Source organism: Equus caballus, chromosome 14 (assembly GCF_041296265.1).
Source record: "Equus caballus isolate H_3958 breed thoroughbred chromosome 14, TB-T2T, whole genome shotgun sequence".
Lineage (NCBI taxonomy): Eukaryota > Metazoa > Chordata > Mammalia > Perissodactyla > Equidae > Equus > Equus caballus.
Genome location: NC_091697.1, coordinates 43974558 through 44001233, shown reverse-complemented (window position 1 = coordinate 44001233; position 26676 = coordinate 43974558). Strand labels below are relative to the sequence as shown.

The 26676-nt window shown below is 49.8% G+C and overlaps 1 protein-coding gene across 19 annotated transcripts in view; it reads left to right on the top strand.

The window, feature by feature from the left end:
* ARHGEF37 (Rho guanine nucleotide exchange factor 37) overlaps positions 1-26308 on the top strand; it is a 50381-nt gene extending 24073 nt beyond the window's left edge. For all 19 annotated transcript variants that reach the window (XM_070234016.1, XM_070234012.1, XM_070234017.1 and 16 more), the window contains 9 exons: positions 6751-6950; positions 8403-8533; positions 9185-9289; positions 11309-11419; positions 12110-12439; positions 14937-15065; positions 18063-18258; positions 19755-19912; positions 23304-26308. In XM_070234016.1, the coding sequence (XP_070090117.1) occupies positions 6751-6950; positions 8403-8533; positions 9185-9289; positions 11309-11419; positions 12110-12439; positions 14937-15065; positions 18063-18258; positions 19755-19912; positions 23304-23513 (1570 nt within the window). In that variant the 3' untranslated portion in view covers positions 23514-26308. The remainder of the gene's footprint in view (positions 1-6750; positions 6951-8402; positions 8534-9184; positions 9290-11308; positions 11420-12109; positions 12440-14936; positions 15066-18062; positions 18259-19754; positions 19913-23303) is intronic.
* The last annotated feature ends 368 nt before the right edge of the window (positions 26309-26676 follow it).

The following is a 26676-nucleotide window of genomic DNA, read 5'->3' as shown; positions in this document are numbered from 1 at the left end:
GAACAGCATCAGAACTGCCCTGGGTGGCATCACAGCCCAGAGCTGGCACCAGTGGGTCGAAGTTTCAGGAAGAGATATGTAGAGAGCAAAATGTTTTAAATTATAATTTTAAGTGGGTAGCATAGTTACATGGTTCAAAAGCTTTAAAAGATCCAAATTTATACAGTAAAACATCTTCCCAACCCTGTCCCTTCATCTACCCGAATGCTCTTCCCACCCCCAAAGGTAAGGTAACCATTTAAAATTACTTATGGATCTTTGCACAGTTCCTTTGTGCATATACAAGCAAATATAAATATATACTCTTACTTTCCAAAATTTTTAATGAAAGTTTTTTTTTTTTTTTTCACTTTCAATGTATCCTGGAGATCTTCCCATCACAATACATAAGTGCATGATCCTTTCAATAGCTGCATATTCTTCCACTATGTGACTGTTTCACAGTTTATTTAACTGGACTCTATTAATGGACATTTGGTCTGTGTCTATTCTTTTGATATTATGACAGTGCTACAGTTATTATTCATGAACATATGTCATTTTACTCAGGTGCAAATGTATCTGTTAGGTAAATTTCCAGATGTGGAATTGCTAGGTCAGAGGAAGTGTGTATTGATAATTTTGATAAATAGTGCAAAATTTTCCTCTCTAAGGGCTCTGCCAATTTACAGTCGCACGAGCAACACACGAGGATGTCAGTTTGCCCATGGCCTCCCCAGCAGAGTGTTATTAAACTTTAGAGATTGGCTACTGAGATAGGTGAAAAATGGTGTCCAGTATGGTTTCATTTTGCATTTATCTTCTTACAATTAAAATTGACCGTCTTTTTATGTATTTAAGAGTCATCTGTGTTTCCTTTCCTGTGAATTGTTCCACTTCTTTTCTATTTTTTTTTTTTTTTTGATGAAGATTAGCCCTGAGCTAACATTTGCCACCAATCCTCCTCTCTTTTTTGCTAAGGAAGACTGGCCCTGAGCTAACATCTGTGCCCATCTTCCTCTACTTTATATGTGGGACGCCTGCCACAGTATGGCTTGCCAAGTGGTGCATATGTCCGTTCCTGGAATCTGAACCAGCAAACTCTGGGCCACTGAAGGGGAAGGCGCGAAGTTAACTGCTGCACCACCGGGCCAGCCCCTCTTTTCTGTTTTAAAAAGGCTTATATCTTCCCAGGACAAGCTCACCAAGTGAAGATAGGTGAAGGTCGTTTTCTGGAAATCAGAATAGTGTAGGAGGAACAGAGGTTATTATTGTGATTATTTTATCTCACTCATACATTCCCTTTACACCCGAGAGAAAGACGGTGTAGATTTCAGTCCTTGAAGTGACGTTATCTCGCATGGAGCCTCCTAATACTTCCCCTCCTCTCCATTATCTTATCCTCACCCCTAACCCCCTGGAGCCACCTTTTTTTTTTTTTTAAGATTGGCACCTGAACTAACATCTGTTGCCAATCTTCTTTTTTTTCCCTCCTCTCCAAAGGCCCCCAGTAGATAGCTGTATGTTGTAGTTGTAGATCCTTCCAGTTCTGCTATGTGGGACTCCGCTTCAGTGTGGCTTGATGAGTGGTGCTAGGTCTGTGCCCAGGATCTGAACCGGCGAAACCCTGGGCTGCCAAAGCAGAGTACACGAACTTAACCACTTGGCCATGGGGCCAGCCCCCTGCTTTTTTTTTGGTAGGGAAGATTGGCCCTGAGCTAACATCTATTGCCAATCTTCCTCTTTCTTTTTTTTCCTCCCTAAAGCCCCAGTACATAGTTGTATAACCTAGTTGTAAGTCCTTCTAGTTCCTCTGTGTGAGATGCCACCACAGCATGGCTTGATGAGCAGTGTATAGGTCCGTGCCCAGGATCTGAATTGGCAAACCCCAGGCTGCCAAAGCAGAGCACGCAAACTTAACCACTATGCCACCAGGCCAGCCCCTGAAGCCTCTTTTTCAAGTACCTATGTCCTAGCCCCTCCCTGTCTCCAGAAAAATCACATTCATTTTCCCCTTTGATTCATCCCTTTGTGGGTCTTACAAACTTAGGCTTTTGCAAGGATCATTGAATACATTTCTACAGAAGTGAGGCAGATAACTGAAATGAAGGAAGGAAAATGCCAGATGTGGGACAAAAGGGAGTAGTGGAGACTGTCGCAAACCAGAGCCAACAGACTCTGAATAGAGTGTAGCTGCAGCCCAGCCTGAGCTGATTACTGCTACATCAAGTAGCTTTTGCCATATAACAAGCCACCCCAAAACATAATGGCTTAAAGCAAACATTTATTTAGCTCACACTTCTGCATGTGAGCAATTTAGCCGGGCTCAGTAAATGATTCTTCTAGTCCTGGCTGAGCACGCTCACATGTCTGCGATGAGCTGCAGGTCAGCCTTGCTGACCTTGGCTGGACTCTCTCATGTATCTGGGACACATGAGCTGACTCAGCTCTGGCCACACAGTCGCTCATTGTCCTGCAGGCTAGCCCAGACTTGTTCACACGGTGGTCACAGGGTTCTAAGAGGAGAGAGACAGACACATGGAAAGAAAGTTGGGGGAGAGGGAGGACAAGGCCTTTGGAGGTCTCGGCTGGGAATTGGCATGCTGTGCCAGACCCAGGGGGTGGAGAAATAGACCCCACTTCTTGATGGGAGGAGCTTCAAAGTCATATTTAAACGATGCGGATGCAGAGAGTGGAATAACTGCAGCCATTTTTGCCAACCGTCTGCCTCAGTTGCTATGTAGGAATGTGAGTCCACTGTGGTCAGATGCTCTGATTTTTCAAGTGAAGCCAGAAACTTTGATGTAATGTCTCCTGAGCATTAACTGTTGGCCTCTAGTTCAGACATGTTAGAAACACTATGTGGGGGACCTCTGGTTGGCACACAGGCTGCTGTTTGTCTGTGCTCTGGTCTTTTCCCAGCCAGCCCAGCCCAGGCTTTTCTCACGGGCTTTGGCGCTGGGCTGCCTGTAGTGACTCTGACTCTGCCCCTGACCCACCTTGGCAGAGCCATTTCAGTCTCAGAACCTAGTTCTCTTATGTGTAAAGTGGGGATAATAACAGCAGCTCCTGGGAACATTGACTCAGTGCACACGAGTGACACTCAGTAAATCCCGGCTATTATAGTTATCTTGGCTGGGCAGGGATTATATTTCTCTGGGGCCACACTGTGGTCCTCAGCTCTATCAGTCCCGCTGCCCCTTTTTTATAACAAACATTAAATGAATTTATTATCTTGAGATATAAAATATATATAAAACATATATATATCGCCTACCTATATACCTAACAGGGAAAAAAATCAGTAAAATGACTTAATAAAAAGGAGAAATAAAAGGAAAATAATTTCTAATTAAGTAATACATATTTCAGTGTGCAAAGTGCTTGGGCACCACTACACTGGAAGATAGAATGAAGCCATCAGATGCTTGCACCTACTTACAATAAATAAGTTTGGATTAAGGAAGAAAAGTCAGAAGCCGTCCTATATAAGCATAGAAAAATGGAAGAGCAGAGAGTGTGTCTGTGCTAGAATAGCAGCTGGCACTGATGACAAGCCTGACTTCCTTGTATATGGTAAGAGAAAGAAGGAAATGACGTAATGGAAGTAGGGATAACAGCACATCCTGGGAGGCAGAGGAAAGGAGGAAGTATGATGTTCTTGCAGATGATCTGGGTCTTATTTATCAAAGGTAATGTCATAACAATTCCCAGGGTTATGACATGGGACTGGATGGAGTTGAAGTGTCGCAAAAAATGTCTCAGTTCTTGACATCGCAGCACATTTCAAGGCTTTCATTCAGTCTCTGAATGCTCCGAGGGCCATCTGAGACATAGACAGTTCTCCACAGTGCAGGCCTGTCCTCGCAGGGTGTCCTGCGTCCTCGCTCCCTGCCCACGAAATGCCTGGAGCACCCCCGAGTCTACAAGTTTCCAAAATGGCCTCGATGAGAACCTCTGGTCTAATGTTGCACCAGGAATGACGTTCTTCCCGTCAGCATGACTTCTGATCTCCTCCATCTTGACGCAGTAATCCCTGCTTTCTTGTGCTGATGATCATGGGAATGTTTCTGGAACTTGGCCACCTGGAATCACCACACCAGCCATAAATGGTTCTTTCTCAGCCAGTTAGGATAGATGGCACCGTCTAATCAGATTCTTTGTGATTCCAAAATGCATGCTGCCTCCCACCCTTTCTTTGGGTGGGTGAGTGGGTGTTCAGTTTAGCCTGTGTCTTAAGGCAGAGCTTCCCAGCTGAGGGCGAGGGGATCACAGGCTCATCCTTGCGTGGGCAGGGAGTGCTGCCTTAGGTAGGACTGTTGTAATGGGGTAGCCGTCGGGGTGGGAGGAGGCTGCAGTGCAGAGGCGCATCAGTCCAGCACAAAGCACCCGCACTTCCAGAATGATGGCTGAGGCAGAGTGTTTGGAGAAGGCAAATAATTTTCTTTGTTTTTCTTTATTGGCAATTTTTGTTTGCTTTAAATAGAAAAGTAATGTATGCTTGTTGAAAAAAGGAAAATTCAAATAATACACAGGTATGTAAACTAAAAGAGTAAAAGTCCATCCCTTCTTGGTCTCCTGTTTCCCTGTCCTTCCCCCTAGTACTTAACGTTTTCCACCCAAGGTTCTGTATATTTACAGACAGGTAGGCAGACAGACAGGAAGCACACATTCCATGGGAAAGTCTAGATAGATGGATGGATGGATGGATGGATGGATAGATAGAATGAATTTTTAAAAGGGCTCCTACTATACATGCCGTTCTAGAACTTTCTTTTTCACTTAACCATGGTCATGAATATCTTTTCACGACAGTACAAATAGTTCTACCATGTTCTTTGTAATGATTGCGTAGAATTCCTGTCCATGGCAGCTCATAGGCTATGGTTTATTTGACCATTGCCCTACTGATGGATATTTGGGTTGTTTCCAGTTTTTTACTGTCATAAATAGAGTTGCAGAATAACTTCTGCCTTCATCCCTGCTCTCTTGAGTTGATATTTCTGTGGGTAGATTTCTAGAGTAGGATTAATGGAATGGAGGGTTTGTACCTTTCGCAAATTGCCAAACCGTGCTCCAAAAAGCTCTCTCCAACTGATACTCCCATGAAGAGAATGTAAGAGCGCCTGTTTTCCCACACTCACCCAGCTCTGGGGATTGTCTTTCAGTTTTTGTTGGCTGTCTGATAGGCTGCATGAAATCTTTTCTCCAAATTACCTAAGAAAGGCTGTCCGTGTCAGAGGCTGCTGTAATTCTGTGCTGACTCCTCGATGATTGTGGGGAAGAGCTGTGATTGTCTCTTGGAAGACCCCCTACCCTCTGATTTGTGAGGGAACAGCTATCCCCAGGAGGTAGTTGGCCCTTTCCCATGCAAAGTAAGCCCAGAGGACAGTTTTACAAATATCTGCTAACTGTTTCCACCTACCCTGCCCGTGGTCAACCAAGCACTAGAAAACCCGTGGTGAGAACACGTGGTCAGTGTAGATGTGTCCTGAGAGAGAGTCCCACCCCTGCTTCCTACCCCCTGCAGCTAATGAGGGGGCTCCCACCTGCCCTGCCTACCCTTAGCCTCGTGGTTGATCTTTCCTGGACATTTGGTCTGGAGATTTTTCCATAGAAAGAGGAGCCAGAGGCAAGGGTGCCATGGAAAGGGGGCCAGAAAACGGTCCTGAGCTGCGTCTGTGAGTCATCTTGGAGGAGACGCACTTGGACACTGAGGTTTGAAGGCCTCGTGGGTTTCTCAGAAGGTGGGTCTGGTCATGATCAAGGCAAGACTGTTGCAGCCTCTTCTTAGATGCCATTGACTCAGGGGCTCTTTCTGCAAATTCCAGATGTCATCGAGAAAGGAACTAGAAATAGTCATCGATGCAACAAATGGTACATCTGGAAGGGACCTGGACGCTATTAGTTCCTGTGTTTTGTTTTCTTTTTTACTTTTTTTAATGAAATAGAAGGATGTAATGAACGCTCATATACCCACCACCTGAAATGAACAAGTGTTATGTTTTTTTGCTTCATCTATTTTCATGCTAAACTATTTAAAGGAAAATGCAGATGACTTTTTACCTTTAAGTGCTTTAAATGCATCTGTAAACATTAAGTTCCTGTGATTTTAAAAACTTCTTTTTTAAAGCAGCAGAACCATTTTATTAATGAAATATCATGTGGATGACCGACCAGCACGTAGAGTTGTGTTTGGGATGTCCCCCAGCGGGGATGAGAAGCAGGCAGTGGACCGTGTGAGTCTGGCGCTCTGGGCAGAAGTTGGAAGTGGAGATCTGGGTTTGGGATGTGTTTAAAGCCGTAAGACTAAGTGAGATCAGGCAGAGAGTGAGTGGAGAGGGAGGAGAGGAGGCCCTGGGCACCCTGGCATTGGAGAGAGGCCGGCAGAGGAGGCCAAGAGAGCAGCCTGTGGAGTATGAGAAGCTGGACAAAGAACACCTCTGGGGCCGAAAGAAGAAAGTGTTTCGAGGAAGAGGGAGTGGTCAGCTGTGTCTCTTGTCGAGAGACAAGTAAGCTGAGCTCAGGCAGAGAACTGACCACTGCGTTTGGTACAGACAGGGAACCAAGGCCCAGAAAGGGGCAAAGCAAGAACTAGCAGCACTCGTCCAACAGCTAGACCTCAGGAATTACAGATGGGGAAACTGAGGACCACAGAAGCAGGGGGACTTGCCTGAGATCACACAGTTGGCAGAGCTGGGGCTAGAGCCCAGGCCCTCTGGTTCCCCCAGGGATGGGCTTCACTGACCTAACACCCGCCTTCTCCTTCAGGCCACAAGCTGGATCCTCAGGCCTCAGTTTCTTACTGGTAATCCCTCTGCAGAGGATTACCAAGTACCCACTGCTGCTGCAGAAAATCCTGGAGAACACACTCCCTGATGCCAGCGCCTACCCTGTCCTTCAGAGGGCTACCCATGCCCTCCAGGATGTGAACGCCAACATCAATGAATACAAGAGGCGCAAAGAAGTGGGTAAGGACTCAGGACATTTAGGGTAGAGCAGTGAGAATGCTGCTAGTTACCAAAAGACTCATCTCAAACTGGCTTCACCAATAGAGGGCATGTAGTAGCTCATGTAACTACAAGTCCAGAGATAATGTGGGCTTTAGGTAGGGCTTGATTAGGGTGCTGGCTTCATTTCCCTGTAATTCTCTTGTCTCTACTCTTTACTGTGTGTCATCTTCCTCTTCAGGCTGGCCTCCCTCATAGTAGTAAATAGCTATAGCTGTTCCAAGACTCACGTCTGCAGCCACACCCTCCAGGACAAGACAGGACCTTTCTCCCCTTAACAGTAAAAATTAAATTGTAGCTTCACTCTGATAGGACCCGTTTGGGTCGTGTGCTCACCCTGAACCAATCACTATGGTTAGGCGAATGCCATGAGCTGATTGGCTTAGGTCTTGTTATGTACCCTTCTTTGAACCAATCACTGTAGCCAGCGGATGGGACTATATGAATTGGCTTATACCAGTCAGCACCCACTCCTTGAGCTAAAGTGAGGTCAGTCCTATCAAAACCACGTGGCTGCTATACTGTGGAGGAGAAACAAACACTGGGGAGGCAGAGAGCAGTGTGTATCCTGGGGTGGGGGTGAGGGGCAGAGGAAGGTGGGGAACTGTGCCTCTCTGGCTGTTAAAACAGAAAGGTTTGGAAAATGAAGCCGTGTCCCGAGTAGAGAGAAACTCAGTTGCATAACTGAGGCACGTAATACTGATAATTTTGCTAATGTTTCCTAAGGGCTAACTGTGATGCATTTTTTATTCGTTGTCATGTTTGATCCTTACAATAGCCCTCTGAGGGTGGCACTGTCAGCCCCATTTCACAGTTGGGTAAAATGAGAGCTTCAGTCCTTTGCTCCAGGTAACAGAGCAGGTAAGGGACAGAGCTAGCTTTCACTCTCAGGCCCGGGGTCTTCCCTCCCACACCAGACTCCATCTGGCAGTTTCTGATTTTTTCCTCACTTGCTTCTCCATCCAGGTCAGGAGGTGGCACATGGGGGGAAAGCCTGAGCCAGGACTGAGAAAGCGTGGTTCCCACCCGGCCTGGCTCACACTGGCTGAGGGACCTCAGGCCAATCACCTCCCGCTTGGGTTCTTCTTTAGAAAGTACATTCAGACCCATCGTCTTATGGGATCCTCCCAGCAATCCTGTGAGGTGGCGAGCCTCGTTTACAGATGAGGAAACTGAGGCTCAAGAAGTGGTGGCTTGGCAAAGTCAAGCAGGCAGGGAGCTGTTCGCCACAGCTTCCATTCAAAGGGAGGGCTCCGAGCCCTGTGCTTTTCCTCCATGCCCAGCCTGCTGATGGGCGTGACCCTGATGTTTGAGAAGTGGGCCCAAGCGGGTGCCTGGCCTGGTGTGTCAGGGACGCTCGCTTTCCTGGGTCAGCTTTGGTCCCCGAACCCTGCCTCTCCTCTGTCCCTGCAGCCTCCAAGTACACCAAGGTGGAGCAGCTGACCCTCCGGGAGCGCCTGGCCCGCATCAACACGCACACCCTCTCCAAAAAGACCACCCGGCTGAGCCAGCTGCTGAAGCAGGAGGCGGGGCTCGTGCCCAGGGTGAGCATGGGCGGCAAGGGTCTCGTCCCAACCATCCCAAGGGGCAAGACTGTCAGTGGGCAAGGCAGGGGGCTTAGACTCCTTGTGGAGATGAGGGAAACTGAGGCTGAGGGAGTGAAGTGACTTCCCAGCGTTGCATAGCCAGGAAGAGACAGAGTTGGCACCCCCACTTGATTCTGAAGAGCCAGGGGAGGGCTTTCTCCACTGCATCTTGTGCTACTCTTTCCCTGAGCATCTCTTTATACAGATAGGAGAAGTGCTAATCTCTGGGTCTGGGCAGACCAAGATTGAGTATTTACTCTGAACCAGGTGTTATTTGATCCACAGTGAAGTAGGTGTTCCTATTACCCCATTTTGCAGATGAGAAGACAGGCCCAGAGAGGGTAAAATATCTGCCTAGGGTCACACAGCTAAGAAGCAAATGAACCAGGACTCATATGCTTGAGTGTTTGATTCCATGGTCTGAATATAAAACCACTAAGCTGCACTCACTGCCTCTAACCATCCCGCTCAGCTTGGGGGCTGGGGGAAGTGATTGTGATGCGCGGGTCTGTTGATGTGATCCCAGTGAGGACTTGGGACATGGGTGTGGGATGTACCTTTCCCCTGTGTGGATGTTCTGGGTCCTCATGAGCATAACTTTACCGCCAGACGGAAGACAAAGAATTTGATGATTTAGAAGAAAGGTTCCACTGGGTGTCGCTGTGTGTAAAGGAGACGAAGAACAACGTGGCTGCCTACCTGGATAATCTGGAGGTGAGGATCCTGCCTGCCGTTAATAATGGGCTGGGCTGGGCCGGGTTCCCCAGGCAGGAGGTACGTGGGGCTCATCGGACAAGCTGGCAAAGGCACCAGCTACAGGAGCCCAAAGGAGGTGGTCATCTAGTCGCTGGCTGCAGGCCAGAAGCAGGGCCATGTGCGAGGGCTCCTCAGCCCCCAGGGCGTCTGAGTAGGGCGTGAGCTCTGAGTAGCCCGTTGAGCTCTCGGGGTGAGGTTCTCACTGGGCAGAGTCAAAATTCACTGCGCTCAGAGCCCTCCAGAGGGACCCTTCCAGACCAGCACCTGGAGCAGGTGACAAACTCAGGAACCTGGAGGGGCCTGGCAAGTAATATTATTGAGTGAAATGTGTACGTATGTGTGAGGCTGAATATCTAACAGACACGTTATGAGACTTTCCAGTAGTTAAATTTATAAAAATATTTGGGATTTGAATGACTGAATGAAGGAAGGAAGGAATAAAATCTAAAAGGGGATAAAATCTCAGGGGAGTCTCTGCTCTGTGGGAAGGTAGACTCAGTGTAGTCTGCTCTTCCGATTTTAAGAAAAAAACCGTGGAAATTCAGACTTGCAGGTGAAACCTCATGATGTATCCACGTGAGCAACTAATTAAATAGAAATTTAAATGCTCTGCAGGCCCAAGACAATATATTTCTACACACTGCATTCAGCCCGCAGGAACACCAGTTTGCGTGACCGTCCAGCATGTCATTTTCCTTGTGCCCAGATCCCCCTTCATTCTTGTCATTGCTGCTGACTCATTGCTTCCACTCCGTCCCTTTTACATGGTTTTGTTGTCAATCACATCTGTTTGCGCAGACCAGCGTAGTCAGACGATAACAGGCTCTTTGGATAGTGGGATTTGGGGTGGCCTTATAGGGAGTGTGTAAAAGGAGGGAGGTCACAGGGCCACGCTCCTGTGTGGGGAGAGCTCGCTGCGTATTCCTGCTCCATCCTGGACCCCCAGTGGAAGGGTCTGAGCAACACAGTGAACCAGAAGGGGAAGGCATTCAGAGCTGTGTCCTAAGAAGGAATCGTGGGGCCTGGGGAGACACAGCTGGCTTTGTAGGGTCTGTGGACATTTGGACGTATTAAGGCTGCATTTCCATAGATGCAGGACTTAACACAACAGGTACAGTGTTGACGTGGATCCCCAAGTGAGAAAGCGACTCCCTCTTTCAATTCCCTGAGTCTAAGAAAAGCCTTTCGCTGGCGTGTCTGACACAGATGGAGCAGGTCTCCGGCTGGGAGCAGCAGGCAGTGACGTCCAGACAGAACTTAATAACAGTGTTTGTTTTTATAGCTATTATTCATACATGCCTACTTATGGTGATTATTACTGGCTTTCCCCTTATGGTTGTGTCATAAGGTGGTTTTTTTTTTTAATGCATTTATTTGTTTGTTTATTTTAAAGATTGGCCCTGAGCTAACATCTGTTGCCAATCTTCCTTTTTTTTTTTTTTTCCTTCTCCCTGAAGTCCCTCAGTACATAGTTGTATATTCTAGTTGTGGGTCCTTCTAGTTGTGGCACGTGGGACGCCGCCTCAGCATGGCTTGGTGAGCAGTGCCATGTCTGCACCCAGGATCGAACCCGTGAAACCCTGGGCCGCCAAAGTGGAGCGCACAAACTTAACACTCAGCCATGGGGCCAGCCCCCTAATGCATTGACTTAAATAGGAATAGTTAGTTGATTTAAAGAAAAGTATTACTAGAGCATGTGGAATATGGACATGGCAAAAAAAAAAATCACAAAGGTGATGGGCAAATATGTGCAGTTTGGGAAGCACTGGAATAAGGAGAAAGATGTTGGCTCAGTCTAGGGAAGAACTCTCTAATCACTCAAGATGTGCAAGGACAGAATAGGCTGTGTGCTTCCCTGTCATGGCAGGTGTGCAGACAGCCTGGACAACCTCTGAGGGGGCATGGTGGAGAGGGATTCAGGTGTGAGATGGCCACGACAGGCCGTGATTCGCTGTCCCCCATCTGCCCCTGGTCCAGGCTTTCCTCCACTTCCGGCCGCAGGAGTGTGACCTGGACGTCGGCGGGGGGCCGGTGGTGCAGTACTGCAGCCTGACGAGAGACCTCCAGCTCCAGGCCTTCCCGGAGTTTGTGAGTGGGACTTCTCCGCTCCCCTTTCTTTGGTGGGCAGGTGGCAGAGCCTGAAAGAATGGTATTTCGACGTCAGGCAGTTCACAGGATTGTCACGCTCATAACCACCCGGATAGTGAGCAGGACGGAGATTATCATCAGTGCATTCTCCTGATAAAAATAGCTGCAGCTAACGTTTGTGGAGCCTCTCTATCTGCCAGGCACTGCGCTAAGCCCTTTACATTCTTCACCTCATTTAATCCTTGCAACATGGCTTACGAGGCAGATACTATTAATAGCCCCATTCTGCGCATGAGAGCTTCAGGCCCAGAGAGGGTGCCCTCCTGGGTTATTCAGATGTCACTGGCAAGCTGGCATCTGAGCCCTAAAGACTGTGCTTTTGATACCACTCGATACAAAATCTTTTTCAAGATCTGTGCACGGTGATGATATGAAGTGACATATACTGAATACTTGCTCTGTGCCCGGCACTCTGCTAAGCTCCTTACATGTATTGGCTTACATGTATTGGCTTATATGTATTCAGGTGGGCACATTGAGAGCCCCAGAAAAGTTAGAAAACATGCTGGAGGTCACAGCTAGTTCGTAGGGGTGGGACTGGAGCCTGGTCCTGCCTATCTCCCAGCCCCTTCCCAGTGCCTGCCCTCTGCCACTTCCTTCCCAGCCTCCCAAGCCCACCCTTCCCCACAGAAGCGGCGGCTGGAAGGCCTGGTGTGGCAGCCACTGTGCAGCCTGGCCAAAACCCTGGCCGGCCCTCAGAACCTGATCAAGAAGCGTCTGGACAAACTCCTGGACTTTGAGCGGGTGGAAGAGAAGCTGTTGGAGGTGGGCAGTGTGTCCTACGAGGAGGAGGTGGCCCGGCACACGTACCAGGCACTCAACTCCATGCTGGTGGCCGAGCTCCCGCAGTTTAACCAGCTGGCCATGCAGTGGCTGCGCCAGATCCTGTGCACGTTCGTGGCCCTCCAGAGGGACCTTGCCAAGCAGGTGCTGCAGAGGGCAGAGGGCAGCTTGGCTCAGGTAAGGCCCCTGGGACTGCGGCGCCTCTGGGGAAGAGCCAGGCAAGGCCTTGTCGCCCCTGCAGCCCGCTGCTTGCAGGAGCTGGGATGGACTGAGGTTGGGCCTTCCAAACAGGCCGTCAGGTGCTTAGGAGGAACCCAGGGGACCTCCTGGCTCTGTCTAGTGCATCTTCTCCCTCCATTAATGGCATCAGACCCTGAAAGCAAGGATAGAACTGGGATTCCAGGCCCTTCCAGGTTCTGGAACTCAGAAGCAGAGGAGGCTCTGCTGGGAAAATAGCAGACCTTGGGACTGCTCCCTGGGGTGGATTAGAAGTTGATGACAGAGGCAAGGTCCCTTCTGTACTGTCAGGAGTCAATGTCTCGAGCTGGTGTTCCTGCTCCTATTACTGCTTCTAGCAGCTGCCTCCCCCATGAGTACTTACTGTGTATCTGTGTGGAGCACCTTCTGTGTATTCTCTCTCTTAATCCTCACAATAACCCTACAGAGTTGGTGTTCTTACTATCCTCCTTTCAAAAGGAAGCTGAGGCTCAGAGAGGCTAAGCAGCTTTCCCAAGGCCACACAGCTAGTAGGATTTGAACCCTGGCAGTTCAACTCTATAGAGCCTGGGCTCTGAACCATAATGCTCGACAGCCGGTGAGAGGAGCTGTCTGCTGAAAGCATAAATAGGTCACAGAGAGGTTTGGACAAACCTCTAAGTACAAACTTTGATTTTAGAATTTTGAAGACTGGAGTTGATATAGGCAAGAATACTCAACTGCTTTCAGATCTCTCTCTGATGTCAGCATCAGAGCTGAATGGCCTGTGGGTCCAACCTCTGGAGTAATTTCAGTACTCCTTGTACCACATGCTGTCTCCTGTGCTCCATGTTGCCCAGCTCAGCTTTCCCATCCAGTTTGTTGCATTAAAATTCCTCTAAAATTTGACCCCTTCACTACCTTTCCAGCTCATAGTCCCACTCTATGCCTGTAGCCCCCACCTCCAGCATACCACGTCTGAGTGTGACCCCAGTGCCTTTGCACAGACTGCTTCCTCGGCCTGGCATGCCCCTCCTCATCATCCCCACTGCCTTTCACAGTGTGTGGTGTATGGGAAGAACTCCCTAGATATGTGACAGATGAATGAGTCTCTCCATGAAGCTCTCCGAATCCCCTCCCCCAGGTGGGAGAACCCATCTCCCCATCCCCTATCTTCCAGCAGCCCTCAGGTTGTGCCCCTGCTAAGCATTCTCAGAGTCTGCCTTCTGCTGGCGTGACGGATGAAGCTGTTTCTCCTCCTTGAGGAGGGCTGGGACTGTGGGCTGCTGCTTGTTGTCCCTCACTGCATTTAGTCTCTAGTTCTGTCTCAGACGCTCTTTTTGAATTGAGTTACGCCTGAGCCATCTGCAGAAAAGCATTTCTCTTCCCTGAAGGCAGAGGGTAAATCTGATTAGACGATCCTTTCATTCTCTCCCCGCCCTCTAGCTTTCTCTCCAGGGCTGCCAGACCCCTGTTTATTTGGAGGGGATGTGCAGGGCTGGGGAGTGTTACAGGATTCCAGTAGGGGAGGGGGGGTCGACTTTATAAAAGCAGAAGGAGGGCATTTCTTGGTTGCCCCTGTAATATAGAATGTGAGGGCCTGTCAGTGATGATGCCAGCTTTGTCTGTGCCCATGGCCCATTCACCTGGACCAGTCCTGTGAGGCCTGGGAAGGGCCTGCAGGGTAGAACCTCAATCTGTCTGCATCCTGGGGGTGGGCGGGCGGCTCTAGGACAGAACCAAGAGCAGTGAGTTTAGTGACAAGCAGAAAGGACACGTCTCTGTTAGCTGTGGGGTCTCTCTCATGCCTAGGGTGTCTGATGAGAATGCAGGAGATGCCTAACAGCACCAAGGTCTGAGGATGGAGCATTACTCAGAGCTCCTTGGGTTCCAAACCAGCTCAGGCATAAAGAAGACCATGTTGACTTATATAAATAGGAGGCCCGGAGGGAACCCAGCCTCAGGCCCATCAGCATTCAGTACCAATGATGTTGTCAGGACTCTGACTTTCCCCAGCTCTGGTTCCCTCTCTGGGTTGGCTTTATTCTCAGGCAGGCTTTTTCCTGCATGATGGGAGAGCTGGCCCACAAGAGCTGCAAGCGTTTACCTTTACATCTCAGGATCCAAAGGAAGAGCGACCCTGTTGTTCCAGGCTTCATATTCTAGATCTGGTGGGAGGATTTCAATTGGCCTTGCTCGGATCCACCATCCAATCGTTGGACTGATCGTGGTGGATAGGAGAAAGGATGCCATGGCTGCCAGACCTGGGGCTGGAGCGCCAGGATGGGCAGTGCTACTCAACGCCCCAGCAGAATGCGTTCTGAAAGGGAAGTGGGGCAGTAGGCAGACAGAAACAACAGGTGACCGTGACAGAAAGGCCCATCTTAACATACCTGGAGCCAGAGTGTGGACTGCCAGGGTCTCCCTGTCCCCTCTCTCCTGACGAAGGCTCTGCTGACAGTGTCTGTCCCCCCGCCAGCTACCCCACCACCACATCCCTGAGCTGGCCTTCAGGAAACTGGTGGAGGATGCACTAGGCCAGACCAGTCACCAGCTTCACTCCTTTCAGAAGAACTTCGAGAAAGTGCTGCCACCTCCTACCATACAAGTAAGTGTCCTTCCTTCCCCACAAACACTGTCCATCCTAAAGACCGTCACTCCTTCACCTGCCCGTGGGCGGAGGCCCAATCCCCTATTTCTTTTGCCTTTTCGTTTCCCAGCGTTTCCTGGTACCTGCGGGGACATCGCCCCTCTCCCTGGCTCCTTTCTCCCTGCGAGCTGGGCGTGGGGTCAGGCGGGGTTCACACCCACATGCACACCTGTTCTTCATGGCCAGTAAGCATAAGAGCAGAATAGAACTCTTAGATCAAGAATAAGAAAACCCAAACATTTTAATATTAAGTGAAATTAGATATAATAATGGGCAAGTGGCACTAACATCTAAAAACCTGGAACTTCTTCAAATTTTTCATCAAAATTTACCGTTTCCTCACCACCTCCTCACTGAACCTGCTTCAAATACAGTCATGCACCACATAATGACGTTTCAGTCAACGGCGGACCATACATACACCGGTGGCCCCATAAGTTAGTACCATACAGCCTACGTGTGTAGTAGGCTGTGCCATCTAGGTGTGTGTAAGTGCACTCTATGATGTTCACACAACGACAAAATTGCCTAACAAGGTGTTCCCAGACCATGTCCCTGATGTTAAGCAACGTATGACTGTACCAGCACTCAGGGTGAATACACAGTTTGAGTCAGGAGTCATTTAAATTTTCTTTTTGCTGTGGAATTTTTAGTCGCAAAAGACAGGGTTTCAGCTGCTTTATGGTTTATAAAACTTTGGCTAGCCAAGTGCTTTTCTTGCTAAAGTATTTTTCTCTAAAATGAAGGAAAGCGTATCTTCCAGTCCACTTGGAGGCTAGACCCAGGTCTTATATGTTTTTAAAGTAACTGAAGTAGCTGGAGGGAGAAGGGGCTCCCAGAGTGTGACACAACCCGGGTGTGAGAAGACTGAATGTACCCAGGCCCATGGGAGATGAGAAGTGAGGGGTCAGGAAACAGCTCCAAGGTTCCCCAGAAGGGAGAAGGGGGCCTGGGGACCCAGAGACAAGTAAAGGACCCAGAGACAGATACAGGCGGCCTTCATGTCGGGCCAGCGTGCAGGGGAGGGCAAAGACATCAGAGATGCACGTCTACTCCAAGGGGCGGCTGACGCCTCTCGGGTCGCAGCTGTCCCTGCTTCCTCCCACTGCACTGAGACTGCCCTGGCAGAGGTGTGGGCCATGGGCCCTGCAGCTTGGGAGCAGAACAGAGCAGCCACTCACGTGAGTCACGGGAACCTCCTGTCCCTGCTTAAAATAACATTTTCTTGTTGGAAAAGCAATCCGTGCTGATTGTAGAAAAAAGAGAAGACACAGAAAAACAAAAAGAAGAAACAAATGGGAACAGCATAATCCCAGTGTATGTTATAAATTGGTAGGAAGAGAAGAGACCCCCCCCCCTTCCCCATCTCTCCCCAGAACACCCCCCCACTGCCATTCACACATGTGCGCGCGCACACACGCGCGCACTGCACATAAATTCCTGACTTATTTGGCTAAGGGTACAGGACCCACAGATGTGAGGTGGCCATCCAGGACAGGAGCAGTCCCAGTGATGTCTTTACACACGTCCCCCAGTCCCTCCAGGGAGTGCTGCTGGTCTCTGCACAGCAGGGGGCCTACTGGACTAGAGAAAGTGGACCGATGTTGGCTACACCACTCGCTTTTGTACTCACCTTGACACCACTGTTCTGAAAAAAAGCTCCCCATCTCCACACTTCCGTGTCAGGGCCTATTTAGAAACATCGGTCCTCCTGGTTCTTGATCCTGAACCCATTCAGTGAACCCATTGGAGTATCAGTAATGGCAGGGTCTGTGCTCAAATGTCCCTGAAGGGCGGCCCTACACCCAGCACCTTCCCACCCAGAGATGGCCATGTAGAACATGGTGAATACATATACATTATCTATCTATCTGTTTATCATAAGAGATAATATATAGTATATCTATATTCAACATTTTTAGTTTCTTCTTTATTTTACAAATATGGGCCAATCACCCTGAGTGCCTTCTTGCTGATACTTTTGCGGGAAGCAATGAATGAAAAAACAAAGGCAATGCCAGGAGATTTTTGGATGAGCTGAAAGTGCCACTGAGTCTCTCTCTCCAGCTAGACGGCAGTTTCCTTCAGGGAAAAACTCTCTCCTGTGTTCCTGCTATACCATTCACAAGGCTTACCATGCCTTGTAAACCGCAGGTGCTCAATAAATACTTGTGGACTGAAAACTCATGGAATAAAAGATGGCATTCCCTTTACTCCCACGTGTGTGAGGGTCTGCATGTGTCAGCCCTGTGCTGGCTGTTTAAGATGCCGGATGAGGGGCCGGCCCCGTGACCGAGTAGTTAAGTTTGTGAGCTCCACTGTGGCGGCCCAGGGTTTTGCCGGTTCGAATCCTGGGCGCGGACATGGCGCCACCCATCAGGCCATGCTGAGGCGGTGTCCCACATGCCACAGCTAGAAAGATCCACAACTAAGAATATACAACTATGTACTGGGGGGCTTTGGGGAGAAAAAGGAAAAATAAAATAAAATCTTTGAAAAAAAAAAGATGTTGGATGAGTAAGGCCTGGTGTCCACATGGAGCTCATAATGTTGCTCCTTGGGGTTGAAAGACCTGTGTAAGGCCTTTTCCTGTGGGATAACTTAGTTTGATGTTATGGGCAGAATTTTGGGTCCACTCCTGGAGTGTTGGAACTAAGAAATTTCAGAACCTGAATTAGAATTTTAGAAAATCCCAGAAATTTAGACTTGGGAAGGATATTAGAGGTGAAATTAGAGGTTTCTTCTGAGATGCTGTTCGATACTAAGAGCATGTGCTTCTCGTCTAATCCAGCCATGTGTTAGAGGGAGACTGTTGCCCCAATTGGGATGGGCCCATTGGCAGCAGAGGCAGGATGGGCCCAGAGCAACTGGCTCTCAGCATGTGGGCACACGTTGGAGCCAGCTTTTGCACGCCCACTCATGCACCTGTGTCTGTCTCTGTCCCTCCTCCCCCAGCCGCTCCTTCCAGGGGCTGAACGCCAAGTGCAGGCCCTCCTGAGCAGGTATGGCCCGGGAAAGCTGTACCAGGTGACAAGCAACATCAGCGGGGCTGGGACTCTGGACCTGACACTGCCACGGGGCCAAGTTGTGGCCCTCCTTCAAAACAAGGACACCAAAGGCAATAGCAGCCGCTGGCTGGTGGACACTGGGGGTACGTGGGACTTTGTGAGCCCTTCTCCTCCCTCTGGGAAAACCACCCAACAGGAGCCAGTGGGGAGACGCAGGCACTCCTGTGGGCCAGGCTGGCTGTGCAAATCCTGCATGGGAATGAGCAGAGGTGAAAATGCAGGGCTTGGGGCACAGCTGGCTTAGTGTGGTACATGGAATGCCCAAAAGAGGAATTCAGTCTTTCATTGCAACAGCCGTTAGCAAGCACCTACTGTTTGCTGGGTGCTATGCAAGGAAGAGGGACCCTACCCTGGGGACCTCACAGACCACTGGGGTAACGGAGCTGTATGGAGAGAACTTCAGCATCACCCTGGAAGATGCAGATACGTGGAGCAGGGATGCTTGGATCCCAGCTACGTGGACAGACATCCAGATTGAGGGAGGGGTTATCCTGTTCCTTCTGCACTTGCCACGCCATTGGGTGTGCTCTTCAGTTCTGGGTGCCCCGGTGTAACGGGGCAGGAGGCAGGAGGCAGGTGAACCCAGCAGGAGATGGTCCAGCAGAGTGTCTTCCAGAGAAGGGCATGTGACCACAAGATGCAGGTCACACAGGACTACTTGGCGGGAGTGGTGCTGTCTATGTAGAGTTTCTCCCCTTTCAGATAGTTTATTGCAATTATTAAGTATTTTAGTGTGTATTAGAAAAAACATAGCTAGTACATAAAACCAGGATTTTATTCATATTGTATGGTGCAAGACTAAGTTTTAAAAAGTGAGTCTATTAAAAAATTAAGAAACAGTACAAATCCAGCAGAAATCATGAAAGGACAGTCTCATGACTCGAGTTGGAAAACTGCTGCATGGAGATTAAAGTGAGGCCCCTGGGGTCAAGAGGACTGGGTTTGGACCCCAGCTCTGCTACTTTACGAACTGTGTGATCTTGGAGAAGTCAGGGAGCCTCTCTGAGCTTGGTTGGCTCCGCCGTAAAATGGAGAGTTGGTGGGAAGACTAGATAATCAAATGCTGGCCTGGTACCTAGCAAGCTCTAGGGCAGTGCTGGCCATTCATAACGATAGCAGCCAGAGGAACACTGGGGTAGTCGCTACATGTGAAGGAACTGGGGGCATTTGGGGAGGAGAAAGGCAATTTCTGCCTTCTAGAACCGGCTGTCCTGGGTCAAGGAAGCAGCCTTGCTAGGGCTGCCCCTAGAGGGGTAGGGGACTGAGAAAGCAGTTTTCACACCAGTCCGAGGAAGAACTTTGTATCTCTGTCAGAGCTGTTTAAAACGGAGTGGGCTGCCTTAGCAGGGAATGAGCTCCGTGTCACTGGGGGTGTGTAAGCAGAAGCTGGAAACCCCTGGAAGCGGGGTGGGGTGGAAGTGGGTTTGTGAGGTTCCCAGGTTACCTATTCAGGTCCTCTTTAGGGCTGAGAAGCTGTGCTGGGGGCATTCACATCCACGAACGGTGGTGACTTCCTCTCCCGCTAAAAGGGATGGGGATGGTTGTTCTGCAGCCAGATAATGTTCTACATATCCTGTAGGACATCGAGGATATGTTCCAGCTGGGAAACTGGAGCTGTACCGCGTCGTCCCCAGGGACAAGGAGCTCAGAGGACAGGCGGGGCCTCACGAGGACTCCCGACATCTAACACCAGAGCCCACTCCAGTGCCAGTCTCTTCTGTCCCAACCATGACCCAGGTGAGTCTGGGAGAGGGGTGGGTTTTGCCTCCCCACGGCCACCTAGAGTGGGGCTTTGATTTTCCTCCTCTGGAGGGGCCACGATCCTGTGAGCCCATGGCCTTGATCAGTGGCCACATTAGTGTCCTGGCCAGAGGTGGACCGGAGAAGGGAGCCTCCTGTCCCTGCCACATCAACAACAGAGAGCTAACCCTTTGCTGCCCATCAGTAGGGCAAGTGGCATTTGTTCATACATTCATTCATTCAGTATTTGCCAGGCACTGTGTTAGATGAGAGAGAGAAAATGACGAGCAAAAGTAAATCTCGGTCCTGGCCTTCCTCAAATTTATAATCTTGGGGAGGGGAGAACAGCAATTAATAAAACAGTCATATGAATAATCGTAAAGTTATAGCAGTTGAATTAGCTTCCTGGACCCAATTTCCAAAATGGGAGGGGGTGTTCCTCACACCAACAAAGAATTCTTGGGCACCAGCAGCGTGTCCCACAATTCAGCTCACTTCTGACACTGTCTACCCAGAGATAGCATCAGACCCCACAGTTTAAGGCCTCAGTCCTATTAGACTGTCCCCCCACACTGCAGACACTGATCTCAAGTCCAGGTTGTCACCTGTGCTTCTGACTGACAGGTGGTAAATCAGAGGACCCCACGACCCCCTTCTCGGGTTTGAGTGATTTGCTAGAACGGCTCACAGAACTCAGAGAAACATTTTACTTACTAGGTTATCGGTTTGCTATAAAATGATGCAACCAGGAACAGCCAGATGGAAGAGGTGTATAGGGGATGGTATGTGGGAAGGTGGGGGGCGTCCATGCCCTGTCCCCAAATCCCCACGTGTTTACCAACCTGAAGGCTCTCTTAGCCTCTCCTTTTGGGTCTTTATGGAGGCTTCATCACATAGGTGTGATAGATTAAATCATTGGCCGTTTGGTGGCCGTTGGTGATTGATTCAACCTCCAGCCCCTCTCCTGTGCCTGGAGGTCAGAAGGTGGGACTGAAAGTTCCGACCCGCTGATCACGTGGTCGGCTCTCCTGGCAGCCAGCCCCATCCTTAGGTGCTTCCAAAAGTCACCTCATCACATCACAAACGATACCTTTATCTCTCTCAACACTTAGGAAATTCTGAGGGTTTGGGGAGCTGTGAGTCCAGAACCATGGATGAAGACCAAATATATATGAGAAATATATTTTGGTCATCTGAATGAGCAATGTGTATTTCTTATAAATCGCAATATCACACAGTAAGTGCCAGAGCCCTGGGTGTGGGAGGGGTTCAGCAAAGGTTCTTCTGAGAGGAATGATGCTTTTTCTCTGATTTGAAGGGTGAGTAGGGATTAATTGGATAAAGGGGGTGTTTTGGGGTGCACATGGGAAGAGTGCTCCAGAAAGCGTACACAGAGAATGCAAAGGCCTAGTGACAGGGGAGGATAGGGGGCCGTGAGGAACTGGGTGAGGCCATTGTGGCTGGAAAGAGTGAGGGGCAGGGAGAATGAGGTGCTGCTGGACAGGTGGGCAGGGCCAGGCTGGCAGGGCCTTGTGGCCTTGGCAAGGGTGTTGGTCTTCTCTTAAAAGCAATAGGAAACATGTACACGCATGTTCATAGCAGCGTTATTCATAATAGCCAAAAAGTGGAAACAACCCAAGTGTCTATCAACTGAAGAATGGATAAACAAAATGTGGTATATCCATATAAATGAATATCATTCAGCCATAAAAAAGAATGGAGTGCTGATACATGTACTTAGACACAGAAGGCCACGTATTGTATGATTCTGTTCGTAGGAAATGTCCAGAATAGGCAAATGCATAGAGACAGAAGGTAGATCCGTGATTGGCAAGGGCTCGGGGGAGAGGACATGGGAAGTGACTGCTAGCTGGTATGGGGTTTCTTTTTGCGGGTGATAAAGATGTTCTAAAATTAGAAGTGGTGATAGTTACACAACCTTGTGAACATATTAAAAACTACTGAATTTTACCCCGTAAAGGGTGAATATTATGGTATGTGAATTATATCTCAAAACAAAAAGAATTGATAGGAAGCTATTTAAGGATTTGGCTCTTCAGGCACAGAGTCCCCAAGGGGGAAGAAGCTCAGTGGGGTCACTGTGAGGATTGGATGAAATTGTGAAGCCCCGCCGGGCCTGTGTGAGCCTCCATAAATGGAGGCTACGCTCACAGTTACCGTCAGCATAAAGGAGAGCTTTGCAGGTGACAGTTAAGCAACAGAGAGAACCCAGGCTGAGGGTCGGGAGCCCAGAGGCAATGAGGACGTGTTTGCAGTGAATAGCTATGGGGTGCCTCTGGCCAGGGCGGCTGGAGGAGGCTGGAGTGGGCTGCATAGAAGCCTGCAGAAGCTGTGCTGTTTAGCTTGTGGCACTCTCCCAGGAAGGCACTCAGGCCAAGATCCTGGAGCATTAGCCAGAAGTATTGCACCCGGGCTGCCTCCTGCTGGACAGTCCCACCTATCAGCAAAGGACCCTCAAGGATCCCACTCAGGCCCAGCCCCACCCAGGGTGAGCAGTGTCTCTGGGAACCCCCACCCAGGGGCTCACGTGGGTGAGCTCAGCTGTCCATGTACGCAGACACATCAGCAGTTTCCTTTTTGTTTGTGGGGCTGCTCAGTTGGACTCACATGGGGTCACATCTTCCCTTGCTCCTGATTGGTCCTGAGGCTTGGTCCACAGTAATAACAGTAATGGTAAAAATAGTCAAAGCAGCCTGCGTTTATTGAGCCCTTACTATGTACCAGACACAGGCATTCATTCATTCAATTCCCACAGTTACCTGGAGGGGAGGCTGTCCCTAATTCCATTTTGCGGATGATAAAACAGAGGCCCAGAGAGGTGAAATATTAGCCTAATAAATGCCCTCCCCTCCAGTTTTTACTCCAGTTTGATGCCTCTCCCCAAAACATAACCAAGTCACCAAACCTCCTGTCTCTACTCCAAGCTGGGAAACTGGCCTGGGCTGACGACACCCTTAGATCTGGGCAGCATGGGGGAGGGTGCTGAGTCCTCTGCTCAGTGAGTTGGCTGCGTGGACTGAGAGCACACGTCCTGAGGCCAGACAGGCCTAGCTTCACTACTGTGTGATTTTGAGTAAATTTCTTTACTTCTCCAAGTCCCAATTTCCTTATCTGAAAAATGGGGCAAAGAGAATTATAGAATTGTGAAAATCAAAACCAGGCAAAGTGCTGGAATAGAGTCTGCCATGGGGAAGGTAGGAGCAGAAGTAGCCGTGTCTTTAGCACAAACGATGTGCTTGGGAGGCGGTGGCTGCCCAGCCATGGGCGCTGAGTCAGGTGGGAGGGAACAGGATAAACAGCCTCTCTGGGTTGGGTTTGTCTGTTTTGCCACCCTGACCATTTCTGTGTCGCTCCCCATGTGTTTCAGGTGGTGGCAGTGTACCCCTTTCTGGCCAGAAGCAGCCATGAAGTGAGTCTGCAGGCAGGCCAGCCAGTGACTGTGCTGGAGGCCCAGGACAAGAAGGGGAACCCGGAGTGGAGCCTTGTGGAAGTGGACGGACAGCGGGGATATGTGCCTTCCAGCTTCCTGGCCAGGGCCCCAAGCCCGGCTCCGTGGGGCTGGAGTCTGCCCTCTTAGGGTGCCCTCCTTGGAGCCCATGTTGTCAAGAGAGGGGGGAGGCTTAGAGGCTGTGACCCCAGGAGAGAAGAAAAGCAAAGAGAAGGCGAGGGTGGAAGGGGAGATCAGGCCAGAGTGGGATGAAGGGCACCCAGAAAAGGAGGGGGCCGTGAAGAGTGCCTGGCGTGGGTGGGCATGGAAGGCCCCAGCCAGGACCACTCGTTATGTCTGCTTACGAGGTTGCCCCAACCTGGAGTCTCACACCCTGGATGGCAGGTCAAGTTGATGAGGACTTGTAGCTGATGGCCAGTCTTACCTCTGCCCCATCTGGGCCTGCCCATGCGAGTGGGTCACCCAGGTGAACGCTGCCTGTGTGCTCTGTGGTTGCAGGGAGGGGCGCTGGAGAAGTCCAGAACGGCCTGGCCTGCCGGTTCCCTCCCCGCATGTGGTATCAGGAGACGCCATAGCCGACCAGTCACCTTTTATTTCTCCCTGCTGGGAGCTGAGTTGTCTTGGGCGGTGAACTCTGGGAGCCCTCTCCAGCGGGCTTGTCCGGGCAGTGCAGAGGTTCCCAGAAGACTCTTGGTTGGGCCTGGGAGTGGGCGTCACCAAGTCACGGTTCTGGAATGTGTGTAGGCAAAGTCAGAGGCTGTTCCAGGGAAGAGGGGATTTTGAGGGTATGTCAGGTGTGGCGCACGAGGCTGCTGGCAGCAGTTGTACACTGCTGCTGTGTTCTCTGGACTGGAGACAAAGGCGCATGCAAATCACAGGGGAAACTGTGCCTCAGGTGCTTACAGTCCTGGTGGGTGGGGGAGGTTAGGTAATGGCTTGGTTTCCTGTTTCTGGAAGCTGGGGAGCCAGAGGAACCTCCAGTGGTTTCAAGAGCCTGCCGAGGCCTGGAGGCAACAGTGGACGTGAAGTCACTTGGCTGTGGGACCTTAGACCTAGGACACCACCTCAGTTTTCCGATCCATAAAGCCCTAACTCACAGTTTTGCGGTGAGAATGACGTGAGGCTAAGGATGTGGAAGCTCCTTGCATCGCAGGGTGTGGTATAAATGTAAATTGCCATTGGAAGCAGGATGTGTTGGAAGTGGCGTCAGGATGGCCCCAGCATCAGCCAGCCCTGCCTGCACTGGAAGCATTCCTGCCGCCATGCCCCATGCCCAGGCCCATGGCCGATGTCGTTAATCAACATGGCATCCTTTCCCGTAAACCCAGGATCTACCTCAGGATCCTTCTTGCGTTCTAGGCAGCCAATCTCTTGCACTCAGTGAGGTCAAACCCTATGGTCATCCCTTTCTAGAACCTGGAAATTGAAAACCACTTCCTGTTCAAGGAAGACAGAGAGGCAGTTTTGGGTGCAGCTGCTGTTGGATCATCCCTTCTCGGTTGTCACTCTGGGCTATGATAAACTGCCAGGTTCACGGAAGAGGGAAAAGGTGATCCAGCCTGATCTTTAATATGAATTACAAATTTTGGAACCAGCCCAAGTTAGAGTGTGTGTAAAAGCAGGTGGCAGTTTAGCCTTATTTCCAAGAACATCTCTATGTGATTATAATATAGTGCCTAAAGCTGTTAGCTCTGGTTTTGGGAGGGCTAATTTTAAGAAATAGAGACATGTCTGTGTCAGTCCTTAACTCATCTCCTCTGGGCTTCTGAAAGCTTGAAGCCTGCATAATACAAGAGAAACTCAGTCCCCACCATCCCTTTCCTGGCGCCAAATTCACTGTACCAGATGCTCTTGACTCATTTTCCTTTCTCTTTCCTGCTCAGCTTTCTGATACAAATAGGAAGCATAGAGGAGCAGATGATAAAGTAGGAAATCCATTGGTGGGTCCACAGTGCTTGTGAGAGCTCCTGTGTGCTGGAACTCGAGCTCAGGGCTTCTCGAGATGGCTGCTCTCTGTAGTCATCTGGGCAGCTTTCAACTATGAGTGACGCCAGGATCCCCGCCCCCCCCCCCCCCCCCCCCCAGAGATTTTGATGTAATTGGTCTGGGGTGTAGCCCGAGCCTCAGGAATTCAAAAAGTTCTCCAGAATTCTAGTGTCTGGCAAGGGTTGGAGACCTCTGCCCTAGCCACGTAGTGGTGGACGAGATAGACGTGGGGTCAGAAATGGCCACAACTATAAGCTAGGACATGCCCTGTCTGAGCTTTGTACTAGCTCAGATGTTTTGAACAGGCAGCTTTAGAGGTGGTTTGAACGAGGACAGCCTGTTCTGTCAGGTCCCAGAATGTATATTTATTAAGTGCCGTTAAAAGGGACCTGCGCAAAATTGGATGTTCTTGTAGGCGTAAGGGAGAAAACCGAAATACACTTGGAATCAAATCTGTCTCATGAAGGGAAAATAAGAATGGGTTCAGTAGCACATGAGTTATGGTTTCTCGTAGACCAGCGAATGAGATTAAAAGTCACTGAAGGGTGAGAAAATGCATATTGAAAAGATGGAGAATGGCCTGAATTTTCTCCAGGGGACTTTGTGTAATGTGCCTTTTTTTCCCCTCGAATGCCTGGAACCATTGCACTGTGTCTTATGTATTTCACTGTCGGACTGTCACGTATTAAACTTGCTCAAGCATTTGCCTATGAACCAAATAAGACTTCAGGAGTTGGAGACTGACTCCCAAGGGTGCCCCTCGCTCCCTGCGACGGAGTGAGAGCTCTTCAACCTTTGGGGCCCCAACCCAGTTTTGGACGTGAGGCCAAGATACAGTATCAAAGGAAAGATGAGTGAATTTCTGATTAATATGACAAGCTCTAGCTTGGTGAATAACTGATGTGAACTACTGGGAATAAAGGACTTCAAAGATGGAAGTGTGTCTGGAATTGGTGTGACTCTAACCGTTGGGTAGTCAGATGCCCCAGTGTGACATTTGTTCACTGACACCTGCTGTACATAAATATGGCACCTCACTCATTCAGGTGTTCACTTAATGAGTGTCTACTGCACACCTTTGGTGTCTCCCAGAGTTGGTCTCAGCTGCTGGGGGTACAGCGAGAAATCTGGCAGACGGGGTCCTGTCCTCCCAAAGCCCACAGTCTGGTGAGGGAGACAGAGAAGTCACCAGTCAGTTACAGACAGTGGAAGTGTTAGGATAGGGCAATAACAGGTGCCACCAGAGCCCGAGAGGGGCAGTCCCTGACTCAGACTTGGCAACTTAGGAAGTCTTCCTGGAAGAAGT